This window comes from Clinocottus analis, unplaced genomic scaffold, assembly GCF_023055335.1.
Source record: "Clinocottus analis isolate CAN_PGR_092001 unplaced genomic scaffold, fCliAna1.0.p SCAF_4, whole genome shotgun sequence".
Classification (NCBI taxonomy): Eukaryota; Metazoa; Chordata; class Actinopteri; order Perciformes; family Cottidae; genus Clinocottus; species Clinocottus analis.
In genome coordinates, this window is record NW_027176153.1 from 3,633,372 (window position 1) to 3,656,613 (window position 23,242).

The following is a 23,242-nucleotide window of genomic DNA, read 5'->3' on the forward strand; positions in this document are numbered from 1 at the left end:
AGTAGAGAAGAGTAGAGTGCAGAACAGTAGAGTATAGAACAGTAGAATAGAGAACAGTAGAATAGAGAACATCAGTATGGTTTTATTGACTTGTTTCTGACCCACTTGTGAGCGAGCAGCAGCTCTTCTTCTACAGCTTCTCTGGGCTGAAACACAAACACACAGCACCTCCTTCAGATACATCACGTCTACGCAGCAGGACCCAAACACACACGCCCCCTTCCGATACGTCACGTCAACGAGGAAAGCTCAGAGAAAAGTGACCTTTTATCACCTGATCCCAGGGAGAAACCTGAGGTTCAATATTAATATCAATGTGTGTTTTTAGGTTGAACTGTGCTGTGACGACGGCATCTTCAGGGTCAGAGTCCGTGTTTGAAGCCACACTTAAATAAAGTCAAACATTAATAAAGTCAAACCTCTACTCAGTGTCTAGCTGAGCCGGTGTAGTGAAACATTACTTAGACCTTCTGTTCTACTGTGAAGTCTGATAAGAGCTTTGTGAACACAGCTTGTTCTAGGACGCCGTTATTGTGAAAATCTGAAAAAGGAAGTAGTCAGACCTGAACTCTGGTGCAGTGAGACAGCAGGTCCTGTCTGTCCAACTCCTCCATGATGGACGTCACTCTGTCGGGTCTCTCGGGGTGGCTGAACAACAACAAGGACATGCTGTTTAGAGAAGACAAGCCCCGCCCCTTTGTGACATGCTGTAACCCTACAGGTGAACAGGTTACCTGCAGTCCCACAAGTTCTTATGGAGAGTGAAGACCTCAGAATAAACCAGACCTGTTGATCTGACCTCTGACCTGCTGGACACGTCCTAAACACACACACAGAGACACACACACACACACACACACACATGTTTAAATTGGTGGCTGCAACTGATACTACTGTGTACTGTGTGTACTATGTACAATGTGTACTGTGTACTACAGAGCTGCCAACTTTTCAATGATGAAAAATCGTGTGTCACACGGCGAAACCGTGAGAGTTGGTAGCTCTGGAACTATGTGTACTCTTCATCTCACCAGCGTCTGCAGGCGGTCGATAAGCTCCTCCTCTTCCTCTTGGCTTCTCTCCATCCTTCCTCTCCTCTTCAGCTCCTTTAGGCTGCCTCCTCCTTTCCTTTCCTCCTTTCCCTCAGTGCTCTGAAAACACAAACATGGACGTTTAAATACACTGAGTGTGTGTGTGTGTGTGTGTGTGTGTGTGTGTGTGTGTGTGTGTGTGTGTGTGTGTGTGAGAGAGAGACCTGAGGAGACAGACGAGGAGACCTCCTGACTGACTTTAGTCCAGGATCAGGATCTGGAGAATCTGATCCAGACTGCATCTCGGATCCGCCTGAAGAAAAGAAGAACAAGCTCTGATTATTGATCAATGTGCAAGATGCATTAACAACAATAGGAGGAAGCAAGCAGACAGACAGACAGGCGGACTTGTAGAGAGACAGACAAACTTGTAGACAGACAGAAAGACAAACGGGCAGGAAGACAGACAAACAGGTAGAGAGACAGACATACAGACTTGTCAACAGACAGGCAGACAGACAGACTTGTAGACAGACAGACAGATAGAGAGACAGACAAGTAGACATACTTGTAGACAGGCAGGCAGACAGGCAGACAGCTAAGGGTCTGAACAGCTGGACGTTTCAGCTCAAAGTTCACAACAAAGACGTTAAATTTTAACATGAAATCACGAGACTCACAGTTCTTCTTCTCTTCCTTTTATTCTTTTTCTTCTTCCGATTATTTTATTCCGTATATTTTATTATTATTCTCTTCCTTTCATTCTGTTTATCTTGTTCTGTTTTATTTTTCTCTTCTTCCGTTTTTTTTCTTTTCTCTCCGAGCGCCCAACGGACTGTCGCGCCAATGTGACGTCACCACGTCGCGCTTCGGTTCGGCCTGATGACGTCGGCATGTCCACAGTGGGCCTGATGGAAGCAGACACGTGCGGTGTGTTTTCATCACGTGTCAGATTGATAAACATGTCGTGTAGAAAAACAGATGTACATATTAGTTCATGGGAATTTCAGCAATATTGATCATTTAATTTCAATATTCATTTAATTTCTAAATTCTGCTTATTGTGCAGAAACTCAGGTATGTAAAATGTAGTGAAAGGCATTCATGTTAATAATTTATTATTATTCATGTATTTAGTTAAGGCTTTGCTACATAAAATAAAGATACAACAGTTTGACGATCTACTCTCATTCACGTACGAAGCGGAAGTCACTGTGTTTGCAGCTCTTTAACAAAGATTTTATGAATATAAATACTCTTTGGTGGCTTTATATATATATATATATATATATATATATATATATATATATATATATATATATATATATATATATATATATATATATATATATATATATATATATATATATATATGAATAATGATATTAATTCATACATACATACATACATACATACATATATACATACATACACATGTATATACACACACACATACACTCTTTCACGGTTTATTAATGATAATCTGAATATAATTTCTCTTTAAAGGAAAACAGAAATTTACCTTTAATTATTAATCTGTGTATTTAGTTTTTATTAAATAATAAAACAATTTGAAGGACAACAACAAGAATCCACATCAATAATAAAACATCATTGTTTTTTAATGAAACATCAGTTTGAATACAACAGGAACAAATAATACAAAATATAAAAACAACCGTAGAAGAACACTGTGATAAAAAATGAAGATAAAAGAACATAGTACATTTTAAGTTCTTATTATTTACATGTGTTTTGTGAAACAAGTGTTCAATATTTAATAAAGACTAACCCATATGAATACATACAGAAGACATTATGATATGTTATTATATCCCTTCACAATATAAGTTTGTTTGGTTGTTCATTAAAACGGCATTTATGCTTTTTTAAAAATTCCTACTTCATGTTGTATTATTTCATAATTAATGTGTAAATTGACTGTTGTAATAAATGACCAGCGATAAGCTCTTGTTGTGAAAGGATCATTATATAAACATCACACATCATCTGTCTGTATTTATTTCAAATCACCTTCTTGATTTAAAGAACAATAAACATGTGAATATTGTGTTTCATCCACAGTAGCTCCCACCAGTGGACTTTGGATAATGTAGTGTTTCATCCACAGTAACTGCTCCTCCACTATCTGTCTGTCCCTCTACCTGTCTGGCCCTCTACTTGTCTAGTCATCTACCTGTCTGTCTCTCTACTTGTCTGACTCGCTACCTATCCCTCTACCTATCCCTCTACCTGTCTGTCCCTCTTCCTCTCCCTCTACCTGTCTGTCTGTCTTTCTACCTGTTACTCTGCCTGTCTGTCCCTTTACATGTATGTACATGTCTGTCTCTCTACCTGTCCTTGGCAGAGCGCAGGTCGGTGCTGATTGGGTCGTGTTGGATGGTCTGGTGCAGCATCAGAGCCAATAGACCGGCTCGGTTCGTCATCGCTGTTCTCAGATTCCTCTCCTGCTCAAACAGCTCGTCCAGCTTATACCACTGAGGAAAAGACAGACAGGCAGAGAGTGAGACAACGCTGACTCTCTCCAGGTTGAGAGTCTGAGAGGCAGACGGGCTGTTACCATGCGGACTCTCTCCAGGTCCACCTCAGCGCGCCGCAGCTTCTCCCAGCAGTAATGTTTGTTACATTTCCTCTTGGACAGACGGCAGAACTCTCCAGTCGGCTCAAACACGTCTTTCACCAGAGGACAACCACACACCTCGTCTGCTGGGATCTGAGGGGGACAGACAGACAGGGAGAGAGACAGACAGGGAGACAGACAGGGACAGAAAGAGATCAATTCAGTTGTTACATTTCATATTGTTACATTATATATTATTAAAGTGATATATTTTTGTCTGTCTTATGGTCACCTGTCTTACTGATGGTCACCTGTCTGTCTGCTGGACACATGTCTGTCTGACAGACACCTGTCTGTCTGTCTTACCTTTGGATCTCTGGAGTGTTCGGGACACAGGACCTGCAGCCGCTTACAGTACGTCTTACTCTGAGGGTTATACACGTCACAGAACAGCCGGGTCGCACTGCAACACAGACACACACATGAGAGACAGACAGTTCTCAGCAATACACAGATAGTCAGACAGACAGGTGTTCTTACCCTTCTATTCGTGTTGGGTACATGGAGCCAAACGATGTCTGACTCTCATACTGTTGAACGAACAGACAGACAGACAGACAGACAGACAGACAGACAGACAGACAGACAGACAGACAGACAGACAGACAGACAGACAGGATTAGTTTTCACTCACTATTTGTGACACTAGCATTGTATAAGCAGTATGAACAGATACATCCTGAAACAACTCCATGAACTCAGACCGCATTATGGAATATATTATTATACTACAATATATTATTATATATTATAGTCTGTGCCTCTACAGGAACGAGCTGACCCACCTTAGCGTAGCACCTCTCCATGTGTCTCAGCGCCACCTTCGGGTTGACGGGGTGACTGCAAGACACGCAGAAGACCTGGAGGTCTGTGTCTTCACCGTCTCCCTCAGCCACCTGTACAGACAGACAGACAGACAGACAGACAGAGAGAGAGAGAGAAACATGTCAGGTCAGATAAAACTGCTAAACCAAACTGAGAGCTGTCTGTCTGTCTTCCTGTCTCACCTCCTCGTGGTGATGGACCAGCTGCTGCTTGGCGTTGGCGATGATGCCCTCCAGCTCGTGGAAGCGTTTCTCCATCAGCGTGAGGCGGAGCCTCGCCGCCTGCTGCTCCTTCCTGATGCGCTCCAGCTGCCTCCGCCCCATCTCCTCCGCCACGCACGGACTCTGCTGCCACTGCTGGATCCTTTGAGGGAGGATCTCATAGATACGACTGCCGAGAGACAGACAGGGAGACAAACAGAGAGTGGGGGTTGACTTGTCTGTGTGGAGGTTGTTGACTTGTTTGTGTGGAAATTGTTGACGTGTTTGTGTCGAGGTTGTTGACGTGTTTGTGTAGAGGTTGCTGACGTGTTTGTGTAGAGGTTGCTGACGTGTTTGTGTGGAAGTGTGTAATTGAACGTGAGCCTCACTTGGCTGCCAGTTTCATGCCGCAGTCCTCAGAACAGTACTTGGAGTTGGTCCTCATGGGTTGGACACATCCTGGTCCCAGACACTGCAGTATAGCCCCGCCCACTTCTTTAGCTCCGCCCTCTCCTGCTCGCTCGCTGTGACGCACTCGTTCCTTGTGACGCTGCTTGGGTTTGTGACGGCGAGGCTTCACTTCCTCTTTAGGGACAGAGACAGACTTCTGCAGCGGAGGACAGGTGTGTTAGAGACACAACAACAAACACCACAAACGCAACATATTGACAAACTGTATCATCTCCAGGTAATAAATCATAATAGTATATCAGTATATCTGAACAAGATCGTGAACCCCGCCGCGTCGTCTGTGACATTATCAGTGACGTCATCAGTTTGAACTGTCCTCACCTTCTTCTCCGGCTTCTTCTCTTGCCTCTTGACATGTTTAACCTTCACGGCCTTCTTCCTCAGGGAGTCTGACTTGGTGTCCTCCTCCTCGCTGTGCCACACCTGCAATAGGACGTAGCATCACACCACAGGAAGTAGCATCACACCACAGGAAGTAGCATCACACCACAGGAAGCAGAAAAGGTGTACTGACCAGGTTTTGGTACCCGGCAGCTTTGTACTGCTCATACAGCTCCAGCTCGCTTCCGCTGAAGGCCACCTCTTCATCGTCATCATCCTCATCATCGTCATCATCCTCCTCATCCTCCGTTTGATGCCCCGCCCCTTTCCTCAACAGGCCACGTCCCCTGGCTCCACTCCGACTCATCTCCTCTTCTTTGACACGAAGCATCTTCTATTTATAGATATATACATAATAACTAATCAATACAACACCATCAGTTTGTGAGATATATATATATATATATATATATATATATATATATATATATATATATATATATATATATATATATATATATATATATATACATACACACACACACATACACACATATATATTTACACAAATATACATATAAATCTGAGACTATATACATAAAAACCTAAGACTATAGAGCGTATTCACCCACGTGACCACAACAAGCTTTGGCGGCCATGTTGGGGTCCATGCACGGCATTGTTTTGCTGTGTTTATGCCGCTCTTCTTAAGACATGACCATCATATCCTGAAGGAGACACAATTTCAGTTTAAAACGGCGTGTCTTGTGATTGTTGTACTGTGCCTCATTGTTGGATGTGGGACTAATGATTCAAATTATGGGTTTATCAGCTAAACAAGACAGGCTTGTACTTCAACTTGTCCAGCTTCTCAAATAATGCATCTAACTTACTTCGGCTTCTCTCGGCGTATGAGCGTTAGGACTGTTCTCATGTGTTTCTGTTGACACATCGGGTTGTGGGCACGTTTCCATTGACACACTCGTCAATAATCTCCTTTTGCTTTTTCGCCGAGCGAAAATCAATGTCTTTCACTTGCGCAAAAGGAACTGTGGATGGAAAATTGAGAGGAAGCCGTGAACATGGCAACTTTGTCGGGCGATGTCTGTCTCATCCAGACACTCGTCCTGGAGCCGGAGCTGTGCGACTACTGTTCATAATATGAACCCAGACACGGGCCGCTTAATGTGCCAACGTTTGTGGTATTTCCACAACAAGTAAAACGCAGAAATAGTTGTTAATGTCCCATGGTCCATAGCGGAAATGAAAACTGTTTTACAGGAACGTGAACTGGCTATGTGATGGTAACTGGATGGTAACGGGACTCGCCGCCTTTCCACCGCAACTGGTTGCGAAAAAGCGAAAAGCGAGTTAACCATATAAAGTGTCGAGCGAGTAAAATCAGGCGAAAAGGCGTTGGGCTTCTGGTGTGAATACGGCTTAAGCCTGCAGACTTTTGTCCGCCTTGAAACTTTCCTGTTTGTAAAAACTTGTCTCCAGTACACAAACTCCATTGCCTCCACTAGCAGCAGGCTAACTATTGGACCCCAAGATGGCGCGATTGAGATGCTTACGTCACGTGAATACGCTCTATATATAAACCTGAGACTCACCCGGGCTCGGACTTCACACTGCCGCAAGCGACATTTCTGCCGGATCTTGTTTTGGCCTCCGAACTTCTTCATGTCTTTGCAAAAGTCACACAGAGCGCAGTCCTCCGTCCTGAGGCAGGCGTCACACTCTCCACACATCCGGGCCGAGCGTTTAATCTGGTCCACAAACAATAAAACCTTAAATACGCTAAATAATCCATACGTTCATTCAGAGCTGGGTCACAGGCGAGACCAGAATTCACATGGCTCCTCCTGCATCCAGAACCTTAGAAAAAACTTTCCTAGGAGGAGGATCTGTGACCCTGATAGCTCACCTTCTGGTCCAATTATGGTCGTTTGTGTGTCTTGTTCGCTCACATCGATCAGTGGCGCTGCTCTGCTGGCGACCCGGACACCTGCGGCTGCCGCTTTTATGCCTTTTTAATGTTTTTAATTGTCTGATCGTTTTATTATTTTTGTCTGTGTCGTGTGATTGCAATAAGTGCATGCTGGACTAATTACCATGGCGACTTTTAGTGCTTTTATTATGGTGATCCTTTTAGCATGTATTTTTACTGCAATTGTTGTTTAGCTGGGGATGTATTGTGTGGTTTTATGTAACTTAAGGCATTTGGCATCACAAGGCATCACAAATTTCCCTGAGTGTGACATTAAAGTTTATTGTATTGTATTGTAAATGCCATGTTATCTGTGAGCTCAGTCCCCTGTCAGTCTAGTTAATTGTGAGCCCCGCCCTCTGTCGGTCTAGTTACCTGTGAGCCCCGCCCCCTGCTGGTCTAGTTACCAAGTTACCTGTGAGCCCTGCCACCTGTTGGTCTAGTTGCCAGGTTACCTGTGAGCCTCGCCTCCTGTCAATCTTGAGCTGGGAGGTGGAACTCCCGTCTTCATCAGGTTTGTCCTCCCTCTCCGCCTCTGACTCTTTCTCCTCCTTGGTCTTCTTCAGACGGTATTTAATCTCCAGAGATGGATCTTTGTCTGCATGGGTCGAAAGCACAGTTAACAGCTAACACACAATTAACAGCTAACAAAGAGCTAACACACAGCTAACAGCTAAAACACAGCAAACACAGAGCTAACAGCTAAAAACACATACAGCTAACACAGAGCTAAAACACAACTGACAGCTAACACAGAGCTAACTCACAGCTAACAGCTAAAACACAGCTGATAGCTAATACACAGCTAACACAGCGCTAAAAGCTACAACACAGCTAACAGAACTAAAACACAGCTAACACAGAACTAAAACACAGCTAACACACAGCTGACAGCTAATACACAGCTAACATACAGCTAACAGCCATATGGAATGTCAGAGTTCTACTTCATGCTCCTATCTTAAAGGAGCAGTGCGTTTCATTTAAAATCAGACGAGAACTATTTTATCTGGAGGCACCACGCTACTTCACTGACCTCTGCAGGACGGACAAAACCAAACCCTAATGGGTTTAGCTGCTTTCTCTGAGACGCCAACACAGTGTCCATGAAACCACTCGGCACAGCTGTCGCACCCTCTGACAGACAGACAGACAGGCAGAGAGACAGACAGACAAAGAGATAAGAAGGTAGAAAGACAGGCAGAGAGACAGGCAGAGAAAGAGACAGGTAGAGAAACAGACAGGTAGAGAAACAGACAGGTTAGTGTAAATGTCCTGATGTTGGTTGATTCTTATCATTTTTATAAACTTCAGGTTCTTACATCATGAAACAGTTGATGTCGGGTTTCCTGCAGACACAATAAACAGGACCTCTGGGGCTCTTCGTGGAGACCTTTACTCCTTCACCTCCTCCCCCCTTTCCACCTCTTCCTCCTTCTTCGCCTACTCCTCTTCCTCTTTCTTCACCCCGTCCTCCTCCTTCGTCGCCTCCTCCTTCTCCACCTCCTCCTTTTCCTCCTCTTCCTCCTCCCTCCTCCTCCGGGTCTCGCTCTGCTCCTGCAGCCTCCTCAGACTGAGGAGAAACAAGAAAAAGTAAAGTAAAACCACAGCAAACCACATCAGACCAGGTCTTATTAGACCAGGTCTTATAAGACCACACCAAACCAGGTCTCATTAGACCAGGTCTTATAAGACCACACCAAACCAGGTCTTTTTAGACCAGTTCTTATGAGACCACATCAAACCAGGTCTTATTAGACCAGGTTTCATTAAACCACACCAAACCAGGTCTCATTAGACCACACCAAACCAGGTCTTATTAGACCAAGTCTTATTAGACCACATCAGACCAGGCAGGCCGTTTAAAACCTGGCTTCAGATTTGTAAAAACCGTTAAAAAAAAGGGACAATTTCTACGTTTTTTTCATTAGGAAAAAAGATCCAGATGAAAAACCATCAGACCTGTACCGGATTTCCGTGGAGACTCTCTGATCCGCATTAAAGACCCTTGGTCCGAACAGACCTGGACTCTGCTGGGTTTCACGTTGCAGTTTTTGTTTCCATGCATTTTTTTTTTATCAGTTAAGGGTAATCTGTGCGTGCGTGTGTTCGTGCTTGCACGCGTGCGTCTACGTGTGTGTGTGTGTGTGTGTGTGTGTGTGTGTGTGTGTGTGTGTGTGTGTGTGTGTGTGTGTGTGTGTGTGTGTGTGATGCTGCGGGTCCAGCTGCTCCGTTATTCTCCTCCATCAGTGAAACATCTGCATAAGAAGACGTCCACGAAGAAGACTCACCATGGGGACGCTGCAGCTGCTCCTCGCGCAGAAGAAGAACCAGTCCTACGGGGGAAGCGACACCAGACCTCGGTCACATTTCACTCATTTTTTATTCGGAACTAAATCTGTTCAAGTCTCTTTGTTTCGGCTGCTGCTTCTTCGTCGGCTTCTTCTTCTGCGCGCTAAATTAAAGCGGCCGCAGCGAGAAGGAGGCCGCTGCTGCAGCGACGCCTGCAGGCCAGGGACGCAATGACACCCTGAACTCGCTCTGACATAATCAATATATTTATGATCAATGTAATAATATAATAATAATAATAATAATAATAATAATAATAATAATAATAATAATCAATAATTCATAGTATTAGTAAAAACAACAATAATGAATTACAGTCTAATGTATGTTTAAAAGAAAAACATGATATACATGTAATAATAAATATAGTAGTAATAATAATAAGTATTATTATGATGAAAATGATAATAAACATAATAATTATAAAAATATTGAATATTATAAATATAATAATAAATTATCATTTTGAAGTCAGTTGTCATTGAGTCCAGCAGACGGCAGCAGTGAAACACATTTTGTCGGCATTATTATTATTATTGTTTTTAATTGTTTGTAATCATAATACATTTTCATTATTACAATATTAATAAATGGAATTATGTTTATGATTCAATATTATAATATATATATTATGAATAACACACAAATTTGATAACAATAATAATAAACGTAAAGTAAGTCTAAAATATACTGGACTACACCCTCCTGTTGAGTTATACGCATGCTTGTGTGGGTACGTGTGTGTGCGTATGAGTGTCTGTGTGTGCGTGTGTGTGCTGCTCTCTGAGGAGGAGGTGGTCACAACGGCGAACCGTTTATTGAGTAAAGTGACTGAACAAAACGAAGAAGAAAGAAACAAGAGATAAAGAAGAAGAAATAAAAAAGAAGAAGAAGAAGAAGAGTCTCAGGTGGGAAACTTTTCTTTCTATTATTTCAATAAAAGTTTCGGACACATACATATTGTGTTTAATTGTTTCTTGCCTGTTTAAATATTACGTTTGTATTGTTATCAATAAGATAATCACAATATGTATGAGGTTTACTATAATTCATTTAATAATTACGATGTTATAACTATTATTATTATCAATATTACTAAGTTATTATATATTGTTTACTAATGTTATTACTGTTATTATTATTACTAATGTTATTACTGTTATTATTACCAATATTACTATGTTATTACTGTTGTTATTACCAATGTTATTACTGTTACTGTTTTCACTATTACTCATATTATTATTATCACTATTACTAATTTTATTACTGTTGTTATTATCACTATTGCTCATGTTATAACTGTTATTATCCTTATTACTAATGTTATAACTGTTATTTATGTATTTCAATTAATAATAACATTGTTGTTGTAGCATTGTATAAAAGAGTTACAGCATGTCAATAATTAACGGTAACGATCTGGTTAATTCTGGAGGATGGACGTGACATCACACTGCGATAGCTCTGACATAACTGAGAGCAGAGCCAATCAGAAGCTGGTCCAATCAGAATGCGTCTCCGTCCAGCCAGCAGCCAATGGGAAGCTTCCGCATCACACAGGTGCGATGTCATGTTTCTTAACCCTAAACTGAAACGTACAGGGTAGACTTTCTGTCCACCGCAACGACACAAACATAATTACAAACATTGTTTACTTTAATTGTATTAACTTACTTCATCAAATGTTGAGCTCATTATTTTATATTTTTGGAAAGTTTTTCTTCTTCAAATTAACATATTCTCATTCTCTTCTTCTGTGGTGGTAAAAAAGTACCTCACTCAGATTTCGAGGTAACTTGAGTACTTGAGTATTATTATCTGCTATGTTATTATTTCACTGTCACCTTATTTTACCAAGCGAGGGAGTAACAGTTCACAATAAAACGTGACTGGATGTTTGTTTCCATATATTAATATAAAATATAGATATCCTCAAAAAAAAAAAAAAAATTATTACATGTAAGTATTTTTACTTATGACTTATGATTGGGTACTTCTTCTTCTGTGGTGTTTCATGGCATCAAACAGTCGTCAATAAAGACGTTTTAGAGGAAGCGCCACCCTCCCAGTTCTGTGATTGGTCAGAGGACGCCGTCGACGACACTGTGACGGACAGCTCCTCTACCAATGACGTCGCTCGCCTGCTGCCCAGCCAACAGAAAGGTTGCGGCCCTGTACCTGTCTGTCTCTCAGGTGTGGACAGCTCATCCCTGTCTCCTCCTCCTCCTCTTCCTCCTCCTCGTCCTCCTTATCGCAGCACTAATCAGAAGCATCTCTCTTCCACTAAAAGCCACGCCTCCATGAGGTCGGACGCCGCTCACATTAAAGAGGTCGCTGGAGATGGTGAGCCAATCATGTTAATGTTTATGTTTATGTATGTGTATGCATGTGGATGTACACACACACACACACACACACACACACACACACACACACACACACACACGTATCTTAGAAGGACAGACGGACAGAGACAGAGAGATATACAGTATTTCTCTCTGAACAGTTATCAGCGGACACCTTCATCATGGACGTCTGCTTATCTCTCTGAAAAACCAGCAGTTAACTCCCTCAGACCAGCTGATGCCTCTACTGAGTTATGCATTCACTGTCTCTGTCCTGATGTCTCTCTTGAATGATGCGTTCACTGTCTGTCCTGATGTCTCTTCTGAATAATGTGTTCACTGTCTCTGTCCTGATGTCTCTACAGACTGGTGCGTTCACTGTCTCCTGGCTTGTCTGTTCTGCGAGCTGCCGTCCATGTTTTCAGCTGTGGGGGAGTGTCTGGTCTGCGCAGTGGGCGGGGCCTGGTGTTGCGACGCTGCGGTTGGCTGCTGCTGCTCCTGGTGGGAGGTGGCCTGTACGGAGGAGGCGTGTGAGGCTACTTTGGATTGTGGGATATGGGAGGATTGCTGTGGCTCATCTAACTGCTTGGAGGTCTGTTTGGAGTGCTGCTCCATCTGCTTCCACTCATAGACAAGCCAATCAGAGATGGACTACACGATGATGTCACAGCACATCTGGAGGTGGAGCTGCTTCGTGACGTCCTTTGGAACGAATGTTCTTGTTGTGTTCACTGACAGTCGTAGAGTCGGTGCTTCTAGAACTTGTCCACTGAACTTCATTAAGATCTACAGAATAAACTGATGATGTTTTGGATTGACAGGTCAGAAGGGGGCGGGATCATTGGGCAATCCAGGTAGTGGGTGTTTTCTTGAAGCAACATGACTGGACGTCCAAACAGGAAACAGGAAATCACTGAGATAACAACGCCACATGACCCTTGACCCAAGCAGGCCCAACATCAAAGATACACACAAATACACAGGAATGAAACACAGCTTCATTTTAAAATTGGCCTGCTGTTATTTTATGTTTTATTATTATTTTTAACATGAAGACAAACATATAGATCGTCAATGTAAATCTTAAAAACAGAATCGAACTTTCAAAAATCAACAGCAAACCTCTACTGCTGGTGGTACTGTATGGTATATATATATACGGAATATATATCTGTATAGATATACATGTATATATGTACACATGTATATTTCTAAACATATCTGCATAAACAATAAACAGTCCCTTTATGAAGCTAACTGACCAATGGTTAATCTGCTCAGTCATGGTTCTGCTCCTGGTCCTAGTATGATCCAATTAATCTGTTTGTTTTACAGTTCTAGAGAGTTCTACAGCTAGCATCTTTATGAATTAAGCTACAACTAAGAGTTAGCATATGTATGAACTGAGCTACAGCTAAGAGCTAGCATCTGTATGAACTGAGCTACAGCTAAGAGCTAGCATCTATATAAACTGAGCTACAGCTAAGAGCTAGCATCTATATAAACTGAGCGACAGCTAAGAGCTAGCATCTATAGGAACTGAGCTACAGCTAAGCGCTAGCATCTGTATGAAATGAGCTACAGCTAAGAGCTAGCATATGTATGCACTAAGCTACAGCTAAGAGCTCGTATCTGTATGAACTGAGCTACAGCTAAGAGCTAGCATCTGTATGAACTGAGCTACAGCTAAGAGCTAGTATATGTATGAACTGGGCTACAGCTAAGAGTTGAGTCTGTACGAACTGAGCTATTGCAAGCAGCTAACAATATTTTATGTGAATGTCGAGACTTGGACATCTAAAAACAGTTATTAGTCAGAGTTTCTCAAAATGGGACTCTGGGACATCTCGGGGTCTATGGCGCTGTTGGGGGTCAGAGAAAAGTTTTCAAATTTTTTCATTTAACTGATCATGATATAAAAAAAATGTTTTTTTTGTTTTACAAAAGGATCAAATAAGAACATGTAATAGTTTATAGATTACATAATCAATAACTTGTCCATTAAAAATACAAGAGCAAACTGATCAATAATCAACTGATCAGATTCATGTCCTTATCGATTGCTGCAAGTGAAACAGCTGCTGTGACATCACTGATGTGCGTCGCCATGTGGTTAACATGCTAATGCTAACAGCTAAAACAGGGAAATATGGGTATCTATTAATCAGAAACAGACACAAACAGGAAGTGATCGTTAAAAAATGAAATATAACTGAGACTTTAAACCAGATCATGAGAGTCATTGATCGCCTGCGGACAGACGTCAGAGGTCCTGGTCCATGCTGAAGCTGCTCCTCCTGCTGCTGGTCTTTGAGGCCCCACAGGACAGCAGTGGGTCCTGCTCCATCAGCATGTCTCCCAGGCCCTGCAGCTCCGTCAGCTCCGCCTCACACATCAGATCCGTGGAGAAGACGCCCGAGGCTGCCCGAGGCTCGTCCAGGTCCACGAAGCTCAGGGCGTCCAGACCCAGGCAGGGCGTCACCAGGGGACAGGCGGGGAACGGTTGAGACAGAGCAGGGGACAGTAGGGCTTGGAGATCCAGGGAGGAAGAGGAGGAGGTGGTGGGCAGAGGGGAGGAAGAGGAGGAGGAGAGGCTGTGGAGGCGAGTCTGGATCTCCAGCTCCTACAAGCAAGGAAGAGAAGTTTTATTTATGAACAAACAAGGTTAGTCACAATTATTATATTATTCTAATATTATAACTATTATGATAATATTAACAATATTAATTATTATTAAATTATTATTATTTTATGTTATGTTATAATAATTACAATTATTAACTGAGTTCACATAACAATAATACAATTGGGATATTACAATTATTAAAACAGAGGTACAATAAAATTAATAATACAATTGGTATTATATTATATTATAAACATTAAAACAGGTACAATTATAATAATACAATTGGTATTATATTATATTAGAATTATTCAAACTGAGGTACAATAATAATAATAACCTGTATGCGCAGCAGCAGGGCCTGGTTGGTGTTCTCCAGTCTCCTCTGTCGGTCCTCCAGCTCTCGAGCTCTCTGCTGTTCCTTCTGGAGTTTGTGGATGTAATCAACCGACGCCTTCAGGATGGTTCCTTTGTTCCACCTCGACTCCCTGATCGACCAATCACAGGCCTCGCCTCGTTAATTCACACAGCACTAACGAGTTTGAGTCACAAATATAAATGTAAATATAAAATTTGAAATCCTGAAGACAGAGTCGTGTGATGAATGTTTTTAAATACTTTGATACTGCATATAAGTAGTCAAATATTATTCCTGAAGTATTGCTTATGTACTAGTGCTACAGCAGAGTGTGTGGAGGGGCAGTTTACTGACGGGTCGCTGGATTTGGGGATGAGAGCTCCGAGTTCTTTGATCCGATCGTTGATGTTGAATCTCCTCCTCCTCTCGACTGAAACACAAAGCCAGAGCTGAGTAACCCAGTAAACGTTCAGAGGAACACTGAAACACAACGAAGAACGCTTCATTGTGTTTAATAACTATATATTGTATTAAATAACGTTACATTATATTAAATAACACTAAATTGTGTTTAATAACGTTATATTGCGTTTGACATTCTAATGTGTTTAATAATGTTGCATTGTGTTGAATAACATTTTAATGTGTTAAACTATATATTGTATTAAATCAGGTTACATTGTAATAAATCACTTTTTATTATACTAAATAACATTACATTGAATTAAAGAATGACTATATATTGTATTAAATCATGATACCTTGTCTTAAATAACTTTATAATGTATTTAATAATATTACATTGTATTAAATAATGTTGCATTGTTTTAAATAACATTATATTGAGTTAAATAACTATTATTAACGTTACATTGTATTGTCTTGTAATCTTTATTCAGACTGAAGCGTTTAAGAACTCTGTGACAACCTGAGCACCAACACAAGTATTCCAGAAGTTGTGAGTGAAGTATTACTGAAGTACTCACTGAGGTTGTGGCAGTCTTTCTTTTGTCTCTCTTTGATGAGAGCTTTGGTCTCTCCATCTACAACGACAACAGATGTGTTTAAGAAACTTTTCATTTAAGTAGAAAAAGACAAACAGGACATTTTAGCAAAATGTTGTAACATTGAAAGCCTCAATGGGTTTGTTAGAACATTGATCTATGACTCAGGGGTTTCAAAAGGTCAGTTGGGTTCACCAAAGTCACACAATAACAATAACTAACTAACCATCCAAGGCTCCTCTATGAGGGAAAGTTTTTGAAGGGAGCAGAGATAATAACTTAAGTTTCCCATCAAAAATAGTTGTTTCAGAGGTAAAAAATACTTGCTTAATTATCGCTTCACAAGGTTCCGTGCTTGGACCAATTGTATTCACTTTATACATGCTTCTATTAGGCAGAATTATCAGAAAACACTCAATAAACTTTCATTTATATGCAGATGACACTCAATTATGTCTATGAATATATCTATCATTATAGCTATTGTTATAGCTGTTAATTAAGCCAGACAAAAGCAACCAGTTCGCTAAGATAAAATAAGTTATTCCTTTGTTAGTCCCACAGTCAGTGGGAACATTTTCTAAACTTCAAGTGAAATAAAATTTGTTCACGCATTTGTTATTTCTAGAACACAATACTGTAACACATTATTATCAGGCTGGCTGCTCTGATAAGTCTCTTGAATCTCTCCAGTTGATTCAGAATGCTGCAGCTCGTGTACTAACAAAAACTAAGAAGAAAGATCACATTACTTCTGTATTGGCTTCTCTGCACTGGCTCCCTGTAAAATCAAGAAATCCTGCACGTCCATAGCCTTAATTGGTCTGACACCATTATATCTTAAGTATATTAAAGTGCCATATTACCCCACTAGAGAGCTTATAGTACCATATTAACCCAATAGAGAACTTATAGTTCCATATTACCCCACTAGAGAGCTCATAATACCATATTTACCCAATAGAGCGCTCGTACAACCATCTTACCCCACTAGAGAGCACATAGTACAATATTACCCCACAAGAGAGAAGCTTCTATCTCTTTTTTTCAGCTGAAACAGCAGAAAGTGATTTTTAGTTAATGTTGACTGAACAGGAAGTGGGAACTGATGATGTGGGAAAACATAGTATGTGTGTGTGTGTGTGTGTGTGTGTATGTGCATGTTCACAGGAAGTCATGATGTTGACTCATCAAACTGAGGAAAAATACATTTTCAGCAAAACAAAAAAGGGAAACACGAGGGAAGGGGGCTTTACTGCCAGAGCTCTGAGCCAATCAGCAGTGAGCTCTGCAGCGTGTCCAATCTCTTGCCATCCAATCAGGTGCAGGTAATGTTCACTGTGTGACACTCACCATTCACCTCCTTCTTGATGGCCTGCAGGTCGGCCGGGCAACTGTTGCTGACAGTGATGGTGGGCATGGCCATCCCTCCGTACACGTCCGGCATGTTCCCCGACACCGGCATCTGCAACGGACCAATCAAGGCACAGAATCAGCTGCCGACAGAAAAGTGACCAATCAGAGGCCGAGAACAGTCGGAGCCTCCTGCTCTGTGATTGGCTGCAGCTCAGAGACATCTGTGAAATGACTGTTGATTAAATGTACATTTAATGTTAAATAAATGTTCATTCAACGTGAAATACATGTTTATTTAATGTTAAATACATGTACATTTAATGTAAAAAAAATTGAATAAAAATGTATTTTATACATAATACATAATTATTGTGTGGATAGAAATCAGATGTCTTATATGTTTCAGACTCTGATCTTAAGTCATTTCATGTTTCTCCAGAAAAACTGTGGAATCTGTTGATTGGACAGAAAAAAAAACAGCCAAAGACACACACACACACACACACACACACACACACACACACACACACACACACACACACACACACACACTCTGATCTTAAGTCAGTTCATGTTTCTCCAGAAAAACTGGAATCTGTTGATTGGACAGAAAAAAAACAGCCAAATACACACACACACACACACACACACACACACACACACACACACACACACACACACACACACACACACACAAACACACACACACACACACACACAACTTCAGTTCTGTAACTTCAGCTGTAATATTAATATTAACCTGAATGAATGGAACCGTCAGCAGTGTGGCCCTTTAAGGCTACTTTATAAACGTTATATACTTTATATACGTTATATACTTTATATACTTTATATACTTCTCCTCCATAATATTTGATTCTGACTGCTGGAGTTACTGATACTTTGAGTTAAAGTGCAATTATTAATAATCTGAGTATTTTTACTGTTAATACTTGAAGTACTCTTTGCTTCGTAATACTTCACTGCTTTTACTGAAGAATACAAATACTTTGCGTCTTGTCTCTCCACGGTTCAACAATAAAACAGAAGTAACAAGTCTGCAGCTCAGAGGTCAAACTGACCTGAAACAACAAGAGAAAGTCTTTACCTCGGCTTTAATCCTCCTCTTCTCATGGTCCGGCAGTAAAACTAAAATCCTCATCTTCCCTGACTTCACATAGAACGATGAGCGAGTGCGTAAATATACACACACTAACACATTAACACAGACATGCACACACACTAATGCACACACACAAACGCACACACACGCTGCTTCTCTTCCTCTTTCTGTTCGGACGACTGTTGAAAAATGGGGAAACGTCTCTTTAAGAAAGAAAGAAAAAAAACTCCCAGTGAGCTTTTTATCAGTGTGACACACACACACACACACACACACACACACACACACACACACACACACACACACTCCCACAAACACACACTAGATATTTTCTGATTTTTTTCGGTATGTTTCGTGTATGTTTTGTAAATGTTTAATATATATTTTCTGTATGTTTTCTGTGTGTTTCCTGTATGTTTAATATATGTTTTCTGAATGTTTTTTTTGTATGTTTCCCGTTTATTTTCTAGATATTTCCTTTACGTTTCCTTTGTGTTTTTTCCGTGTGAATTATCACCGTGTTGGCGAGCTGTAATCCGGATCCAACCAGCGTCAGAAACTCGTCATTCAGGCTCGATTCTAGGCTGATGATGTCATCAATGACTGTCTCGTCCATCTGAATGAACCAATCATGATGGGATCAGAAAGACACATAGAAGTTTACCTTTACCCCCCAAAGACAGACAGAGAGAGAGAGAGAAAGAGTGCGAGAGAGAGAGAGAGAGAGAGAGGGAGAGAGAGAGAGAGAGAGAGAGAGAGAGAAAAGACAATATATAGGTATAATTACGTCTGTTTTTATGTCTGCAGGATGTAGTTTGGGGGCGGGGCACAGGTGGGGGGAGTGGCTTGGTGACGGTCCAGCTGCGTCGTGATTGGCTGTATTTGCGTCTGAGAGATACTGACGCACCTGCTGCCTCTGAGCCTGCTGGATGTGATACCTGGTGGGGTTCTCCAGGTGAGTCTGCACCTGAGAGACAAGGGGACAATGTTCAGCTCTCCAGGTGCATTATGGGAATTGTACATGAGAGTCAGGAGAGATAAATAGACTTTATAGTAAGGATCTGAAAGGACCTAAACCCGCCTCCTCTTCCTCCTCCACATCCTCATACCTTCAGCACCTCCACAGGGACCTGAGCAGGAGGTCTGCAGGAGGAAGACACAGAGACAGAGATGGGGGAGGACGAGTCTGTTGAGCGGAGGAGGAGCTGCTGCTGCACCTCCTTCTGCTCCTCCTCCAGAGCCTGCTGCCGCATCAGATCCTGCCGCATCAAAACCCTGCAGGAGGAGAGGGGAGGGGAGAAGAGAGGTAGCAAGTCAAATAATTTGTGTACTTGTGTGTACTTGTGTATATGTGTGTACTTGTGTTACCTGGACGGCAGGGAGGAAGAACATGATGAAGAGGAGGAAACTGTTGTTGACGAACTAAAAAGGAGAAAATGTCTTGTTAATAAAATTTCTGACTGAATCATCTAAAGTCAGCGGTCAGCAGGAGGTCAGAGGTCAGGCTGTGATACCTGAAGCTGATTGGCTGACTCTTGATCTGGTAGAACGTGTCACAGTCAGACGGAAGCAAACGGTCGACCTCAATGTCAGCAACAATTCCAGACTCCACCCTGAGAGACAGACAGACAGGGAGAGAGAAAGAGAGAGAGACAGAGAGAGAGAGAGAGAGAGAGAGAGAGAGAGAGAGAGAGACATAAATAGAGACAGATAGAGAGACAAACAGGGAGAGAGAGAGAGAGAGAGAGAGAGAGAGAGAGAGAGAGAGAGAGAGAGAGAATGGACCAATCAGCAGCTGTTTCTAAACTCCACCAGATGAGATCAAAGTGAAAAACATCTGTCTAATAATAAAGTTTTTACAAGTTTAAAGTTTCTGGCAGGCACGGACAGGCAGACAGACAGACAGACAGACAGACAGACAGACAGACAGACAGACAGACAGACAGGGAGACATATAAAGATAATAATTGTGAATGTTGATGTTGGAAACCAAAGAAGAAGAATGTGGAGAAACAACAGTCAGCAGTTTAGTTTAACTGCTTCCAAGCCCACTTCCTGAGTGTGTGTGTGTGTGTGTGTGTGTGTGTGTGTGTGTGTGTGTGTGTGTGTATGTGCACATGTGTGTTTGTGTGTGTTACGTTTATCATTTAAATGTGTTAACGACTCATTTTTTGTTTATAATTAAGAAAAGCCTCCCAACAAACAAATACCTCCCACTTCCTGTTTTGATTAAAGTAGTGACCGAGAGAGAGAAAGAAAAGAGAGCGGGAGACAAAGTAAGATAGAGAGAGGTAAAGAGAGAGTGAGACAGACTGAGACAGACATTGAGTGAGCTTGAGCTAGTGAGAAACAGAGAGTAAGACTGAACGTGAGTGTGAGACAGTGAGCTATATAGTGAGAGAAAGACAGATAGTGATATACATAGTGAGAAAGAGAGTGAGATGTATAGTGAGAGAAAGATGGTGTGAGAGAGAAAGAGAGAGAGGTAGAGAGAGAGAGAGAGAGAGAGAGAGAGAGAGAGAGAGAGAGAGAGAGAGAGAGAGAAAGAGAGAGAGACATTCAACACAACACTGAACTAAGACATTGAATGCGACACTGAAAGAGACCGTGAACACAACACTGAACTGAGACTTTACCACAACACTGAACTGAGACTTGAACACAACACTGAACTGAGACTTGAACACAACACTGAACTGAGACTTTGAACACAACACTGAACTGAGACTTTGAACACAACGCTGCTTTAGTGTGTAAACGTGTCCCCTTCGTGACGATAAAGGAAACATGTTTGCTGAGTCCAGTATATGCCGATGTCACCAGAAGGTACCACAGAACGGACTCATGTATTCAGCCCTGCGAAACTACACGTGTTCCTTCGACAAGAAGCAAAGCGGAGTTAAAAATACATATTTCTGAATGGAGTTTGGCTTCCCCAGAACTTCCGCACTCACCGGACCAGGTTGAGAGTTTCAGCCGAATCCAGGATGACGAACACGGTCTGCGGCTGCAGGACCCCGGCCTCCTGCGGATCCGTTTCGGCTTCGGTCCGGTTCGGGTACTGGTCCGAGTCAACGGCCGACATTATCCCAGAGACAGAGACGTTTTCACGGACACGTTATTTCCCAGTAGATCAAAAAATCACAACGGCATGCTTCCCATTGAAGGTACTGGTCATAGGCTCGAGTCCTCCTCTGGGCTGCCTGACTCTGAACCGCGAGCAGACAGGCAGACAGGCAGGCAGACATACAGACAGGCAGACAGACAGACAGGCAGGCAGGCAGTGCTGCGGAGCGGCTGTGAGCAGAGATACATCACACAGATTACACAGACTGGTGTATTATTCACTTAAATTCATCATTTACATTTTACTCTCTCGTATAAATACTGGGTACAACACATATGTTTCACAGTGCAATGTATTTGTTTATAATTACATATAAGAAAACTTGTTTTTATTATGTCAGATATTTTGTTTTACTTTATGTTTCATTATAATTGTGTATATTATGTATTCTTATTGGGTATGAAGGAGAAAAATGGTTATTTCCCTCTTTTCATTTATTTTAATTTAGAGAAATAGTTTAGAAGTCATAAAGTGCTGAAATATGGTACAATAATACAGTCAATACCGAGTTATTCATGTCATGTATTTTTTGTTGGAAGAACACATATTCAATATATTAGATGGTTTTGGAATGATTTTGAGAATTTAAACGCATTTAATAAATGTCTGCGTAATCTTTTCTACTTCTTCTGTTTCTGTGTCGTTTACCTAAAAGGGGCGGGGATTCGCGTCTGGACCGATCTCCCTCTGGACCAATCAGCTGCTGAGCTGCTCACCTCAGCCAATAGGACTTTCGGCTATGGCTGCTGAGAGGCGCCATCTTGTTTGTTTGTGTACTGTTACGGGAAGTGACAGTGGCGGGGAAATCCAAGGTGACGTCAAGTGATCGGCAGAGCTCGGACTGACATGAGAGCTGTCCAATCAGAGGGCCGGAAGGGCCGCAGGGGGGCAGGGCGGATCATCTTTACTAAAGACTGTGTATAAGAAGGTTATTACTGGACGGCTGACGTCATAGATACGATACTAGATTAATTTATTTAAAAGTATGTTACAAAAATACCCCAAAAATGATTAGAATCCAACGATAAATAATAATGATAATAATAATAATAATAATAATAATAATAATAATAATAATAATAATGATAATAATGATGATAAGAAGAAGAAGGACATCATACTATGTTATAACACATTAAACCAATTCAAAATGTCAAAAGTAAACTAATATTATTAGCTGAAGGTCATTATTATTAATGCTGCATTTATGTTTAAGATGCATTAATGTGTATGAGGCAAAGCTGGGTTGAGCTGAATTATTTTACATAATGTTTAGTTTAATCTGAAACACCCTAAAGTTAAACCCCCTAAACCATAATTCCCTAAAGTAACAGTCAGATAAATGCAGAGTAGTCTGAGATGTAATAGAAGTACATACACCATACATGATACCAGTAAATGCACTAGAGTTACTTATATTTGGATAGAATTGTTAATTTGGCTTTAAAGATATTACATATAGATTCTAC

At 41.4% G+C, this 23,242-nt stretch overlaps 4 protein-coding genes across 4 annotated transcripts in view; 1 reads left to right on the forward strand and 3 right to left on the reverse strand.

Moving 5' to 3' along the window:
• hdac6 (histone deacetylase 6) overlaps positions 1 to 1,876 on the reverse strand; it is a 10,496-nt gene extending 8,620 nt beyond the window's left edge. The window contains exons 1-6 of the mRNA XM_068598621.1: positions 1,712 to 1,876; positions 1,256 to 1,344; positions 1,032 to 1,151; positions 735 to 820; positions 564 to 648; positions 106 to 146 (exon numbers count right to left, since the gene is read on the reverse strand). Of these exons, the coding sequence (XP_068454722.1) occupies positions 106 to 146; positions 564 to 648; positions 735 to 820; positions 1,032 to 1,151; positions 1,256 to 1,333 (410 nt within the window). The 5' untranslated portion in view covers positions 1,334 to 1,344; positions 1,712 to 1,876. The remainder of the gene's footprint in view (positions 1 to 105; positions 147 to 563; positions 649 to 734; positions 821 to 1,031; positions 1,152 to 1,255; positions 1,345 to 1,711) is intronic.
• A 796-nt stretch (positions 1,877 to 2,672) lies between these two features.
• On the reverse strand, positions 2,673 to 9,938 carry cxxc1a (CXXC finger protein 1a). Its single transcript, XM_068598626.1, has 14 exons — positions 9,771 to 9,938; positions 8,802 to 9,052; positions 8,516 to 8,616; positions 7,935 to 8,077; positions 7,103 to 7,258; positions 5,683 to 5,883; positions 5,490 to 5,591; positions 5,087 to 5,304; positions 4,680 to 4,887; positions 4,458 to 4,568; positions 4,153 to 4,202; positions 3,979 to 4,075; positions 3,613 to 3,765; positions 2,673 to 3,529 (listed from the first exon to the last, which is right to left on the reverse strand). The coding sequence occupies exons 1-14, from the start codon at positions 9,771 to 9,773 to the stop codon at positions 3,383 to 3,385; spliced, it is 1,941 nt and encodes a 646-aa protein (XP_068454727.1). The 5' UTR covers positions 9,774 to 9,938; the 3' UTR covers positions 2,673 to 3,382.
• Positions 9,939 to 11,270: 1,332 nt separating this feature from the next.
• zgc:113363 (uncharacterized protein LOC791449 homolog) lies at positions 11,271 to 13,311 on the forward strand. The gene is made up of 3 exons (XM_068598646.1): positions 11,271 to 11,394; positions 11,875 to 12,177; positions 12,545 to 13,311. Exons 1-3 carry the CDS (start codon positions 11,271 to 11,273, stop codon positions 12,808 to 12,810), a joined length of 693 nt encoding a protein of 230 aa, XP_068454747.1. The 3' UTR covers positions 12,811 to 13,311.
• tfe3a (transcription factor binding to IGHM enhancer 3a) lies at positions 13,181 to 22,647 on the reverse strand. Its single transcript, XM_068598631.1, has 12 exons — positions 22,422 to 22,647; positions 21,601 to 21,943; positions 20,161 to 20,259; positions 20,015 to 20,068; positions 19,756 to 19,921; positions 19,434 to 19,613; positions 19,164 to 19,262; positions 17,521 to 17,632; positions 16,150 to 16,206; positions 15,518 to 15,593; positions 15,146 to 15,293; positions 13,181 to 14,802 (listed from the first exon to the last, which is right to left on the reverse strand). The coding sequence occupies exons 2-12, from the start codon at positions 21,729 to 21,731 to the stop codon at positions 14,443 to 14,445; spliced, it is 1,482 nt and encodes a 493-aa protein (XP_068454732.1). The 5' UTR covers positions 21,732 to 21,943; positions 22,422 to 22,647; the 3' UTR covers positions 13,181 to 14,442.
• Positions 22,648 to 23,242: the final 595 nt, after the last annotated feature.

Coding starts and splice junctions, on each gene's coding strand:
- cxxc1a (XM_068598626.1), bottom strand. Junction 7,259..7,934: donor ACAGGAGGCGAGGCTCACAG/GTAACCTGGCAA, acceptor TTTGTGGACCAG/ATTAAACGCTCGGCCCGGAT. Junction 4,569..4,679: donor TGGTCCATCACCACGAGGAG/GTGAGACAGGAA, acceptor CTGTCTGTACAG/GTGGCTGAGGGAGACGGTGA.
- zgc:113363 (XM_068598646.1), top strand. CDS start 11,271: ATGGACGTGACATCACACTGCGATAGCTCTGACATAACTGAGAGCAGA. Junction 11,395..11,874: donor GAAGCTTCCGCATCACACAG/GTGCGATGTCAT, acceptor TCGTCAATAAAG/ACGTTTTAGAGGAAGCGCCA. Junction 12,178..12,544: donor TAAAGAGGTCGCTGGAGATG/GTGAGCCAATCA, acceptor ATGTCTCTACAG/ACTGGTGCGTTCACTGTCTC.
- tfe3a (XM_068598631.1), bottom strand. CDS start 21,731: ATGTCGGCCGTTGACTCGGACCAGTACCCGAACCGGACCGAAGCCGAA. Junction 15,594..16,149: donor GAAAGACTGCCACAACCTCA/GTGAGTACTTCA, acceptor TTTGTGTTTCAG/TCGAGAGGAGGAGGAGATTC. Junction 14,803..15,145: donor CCCTGCTGCTGCGCATACAG/GTTATTATTATT, acceptor CCTTGCTTGTAG/GAGCTGGAGATCCAGACTCG.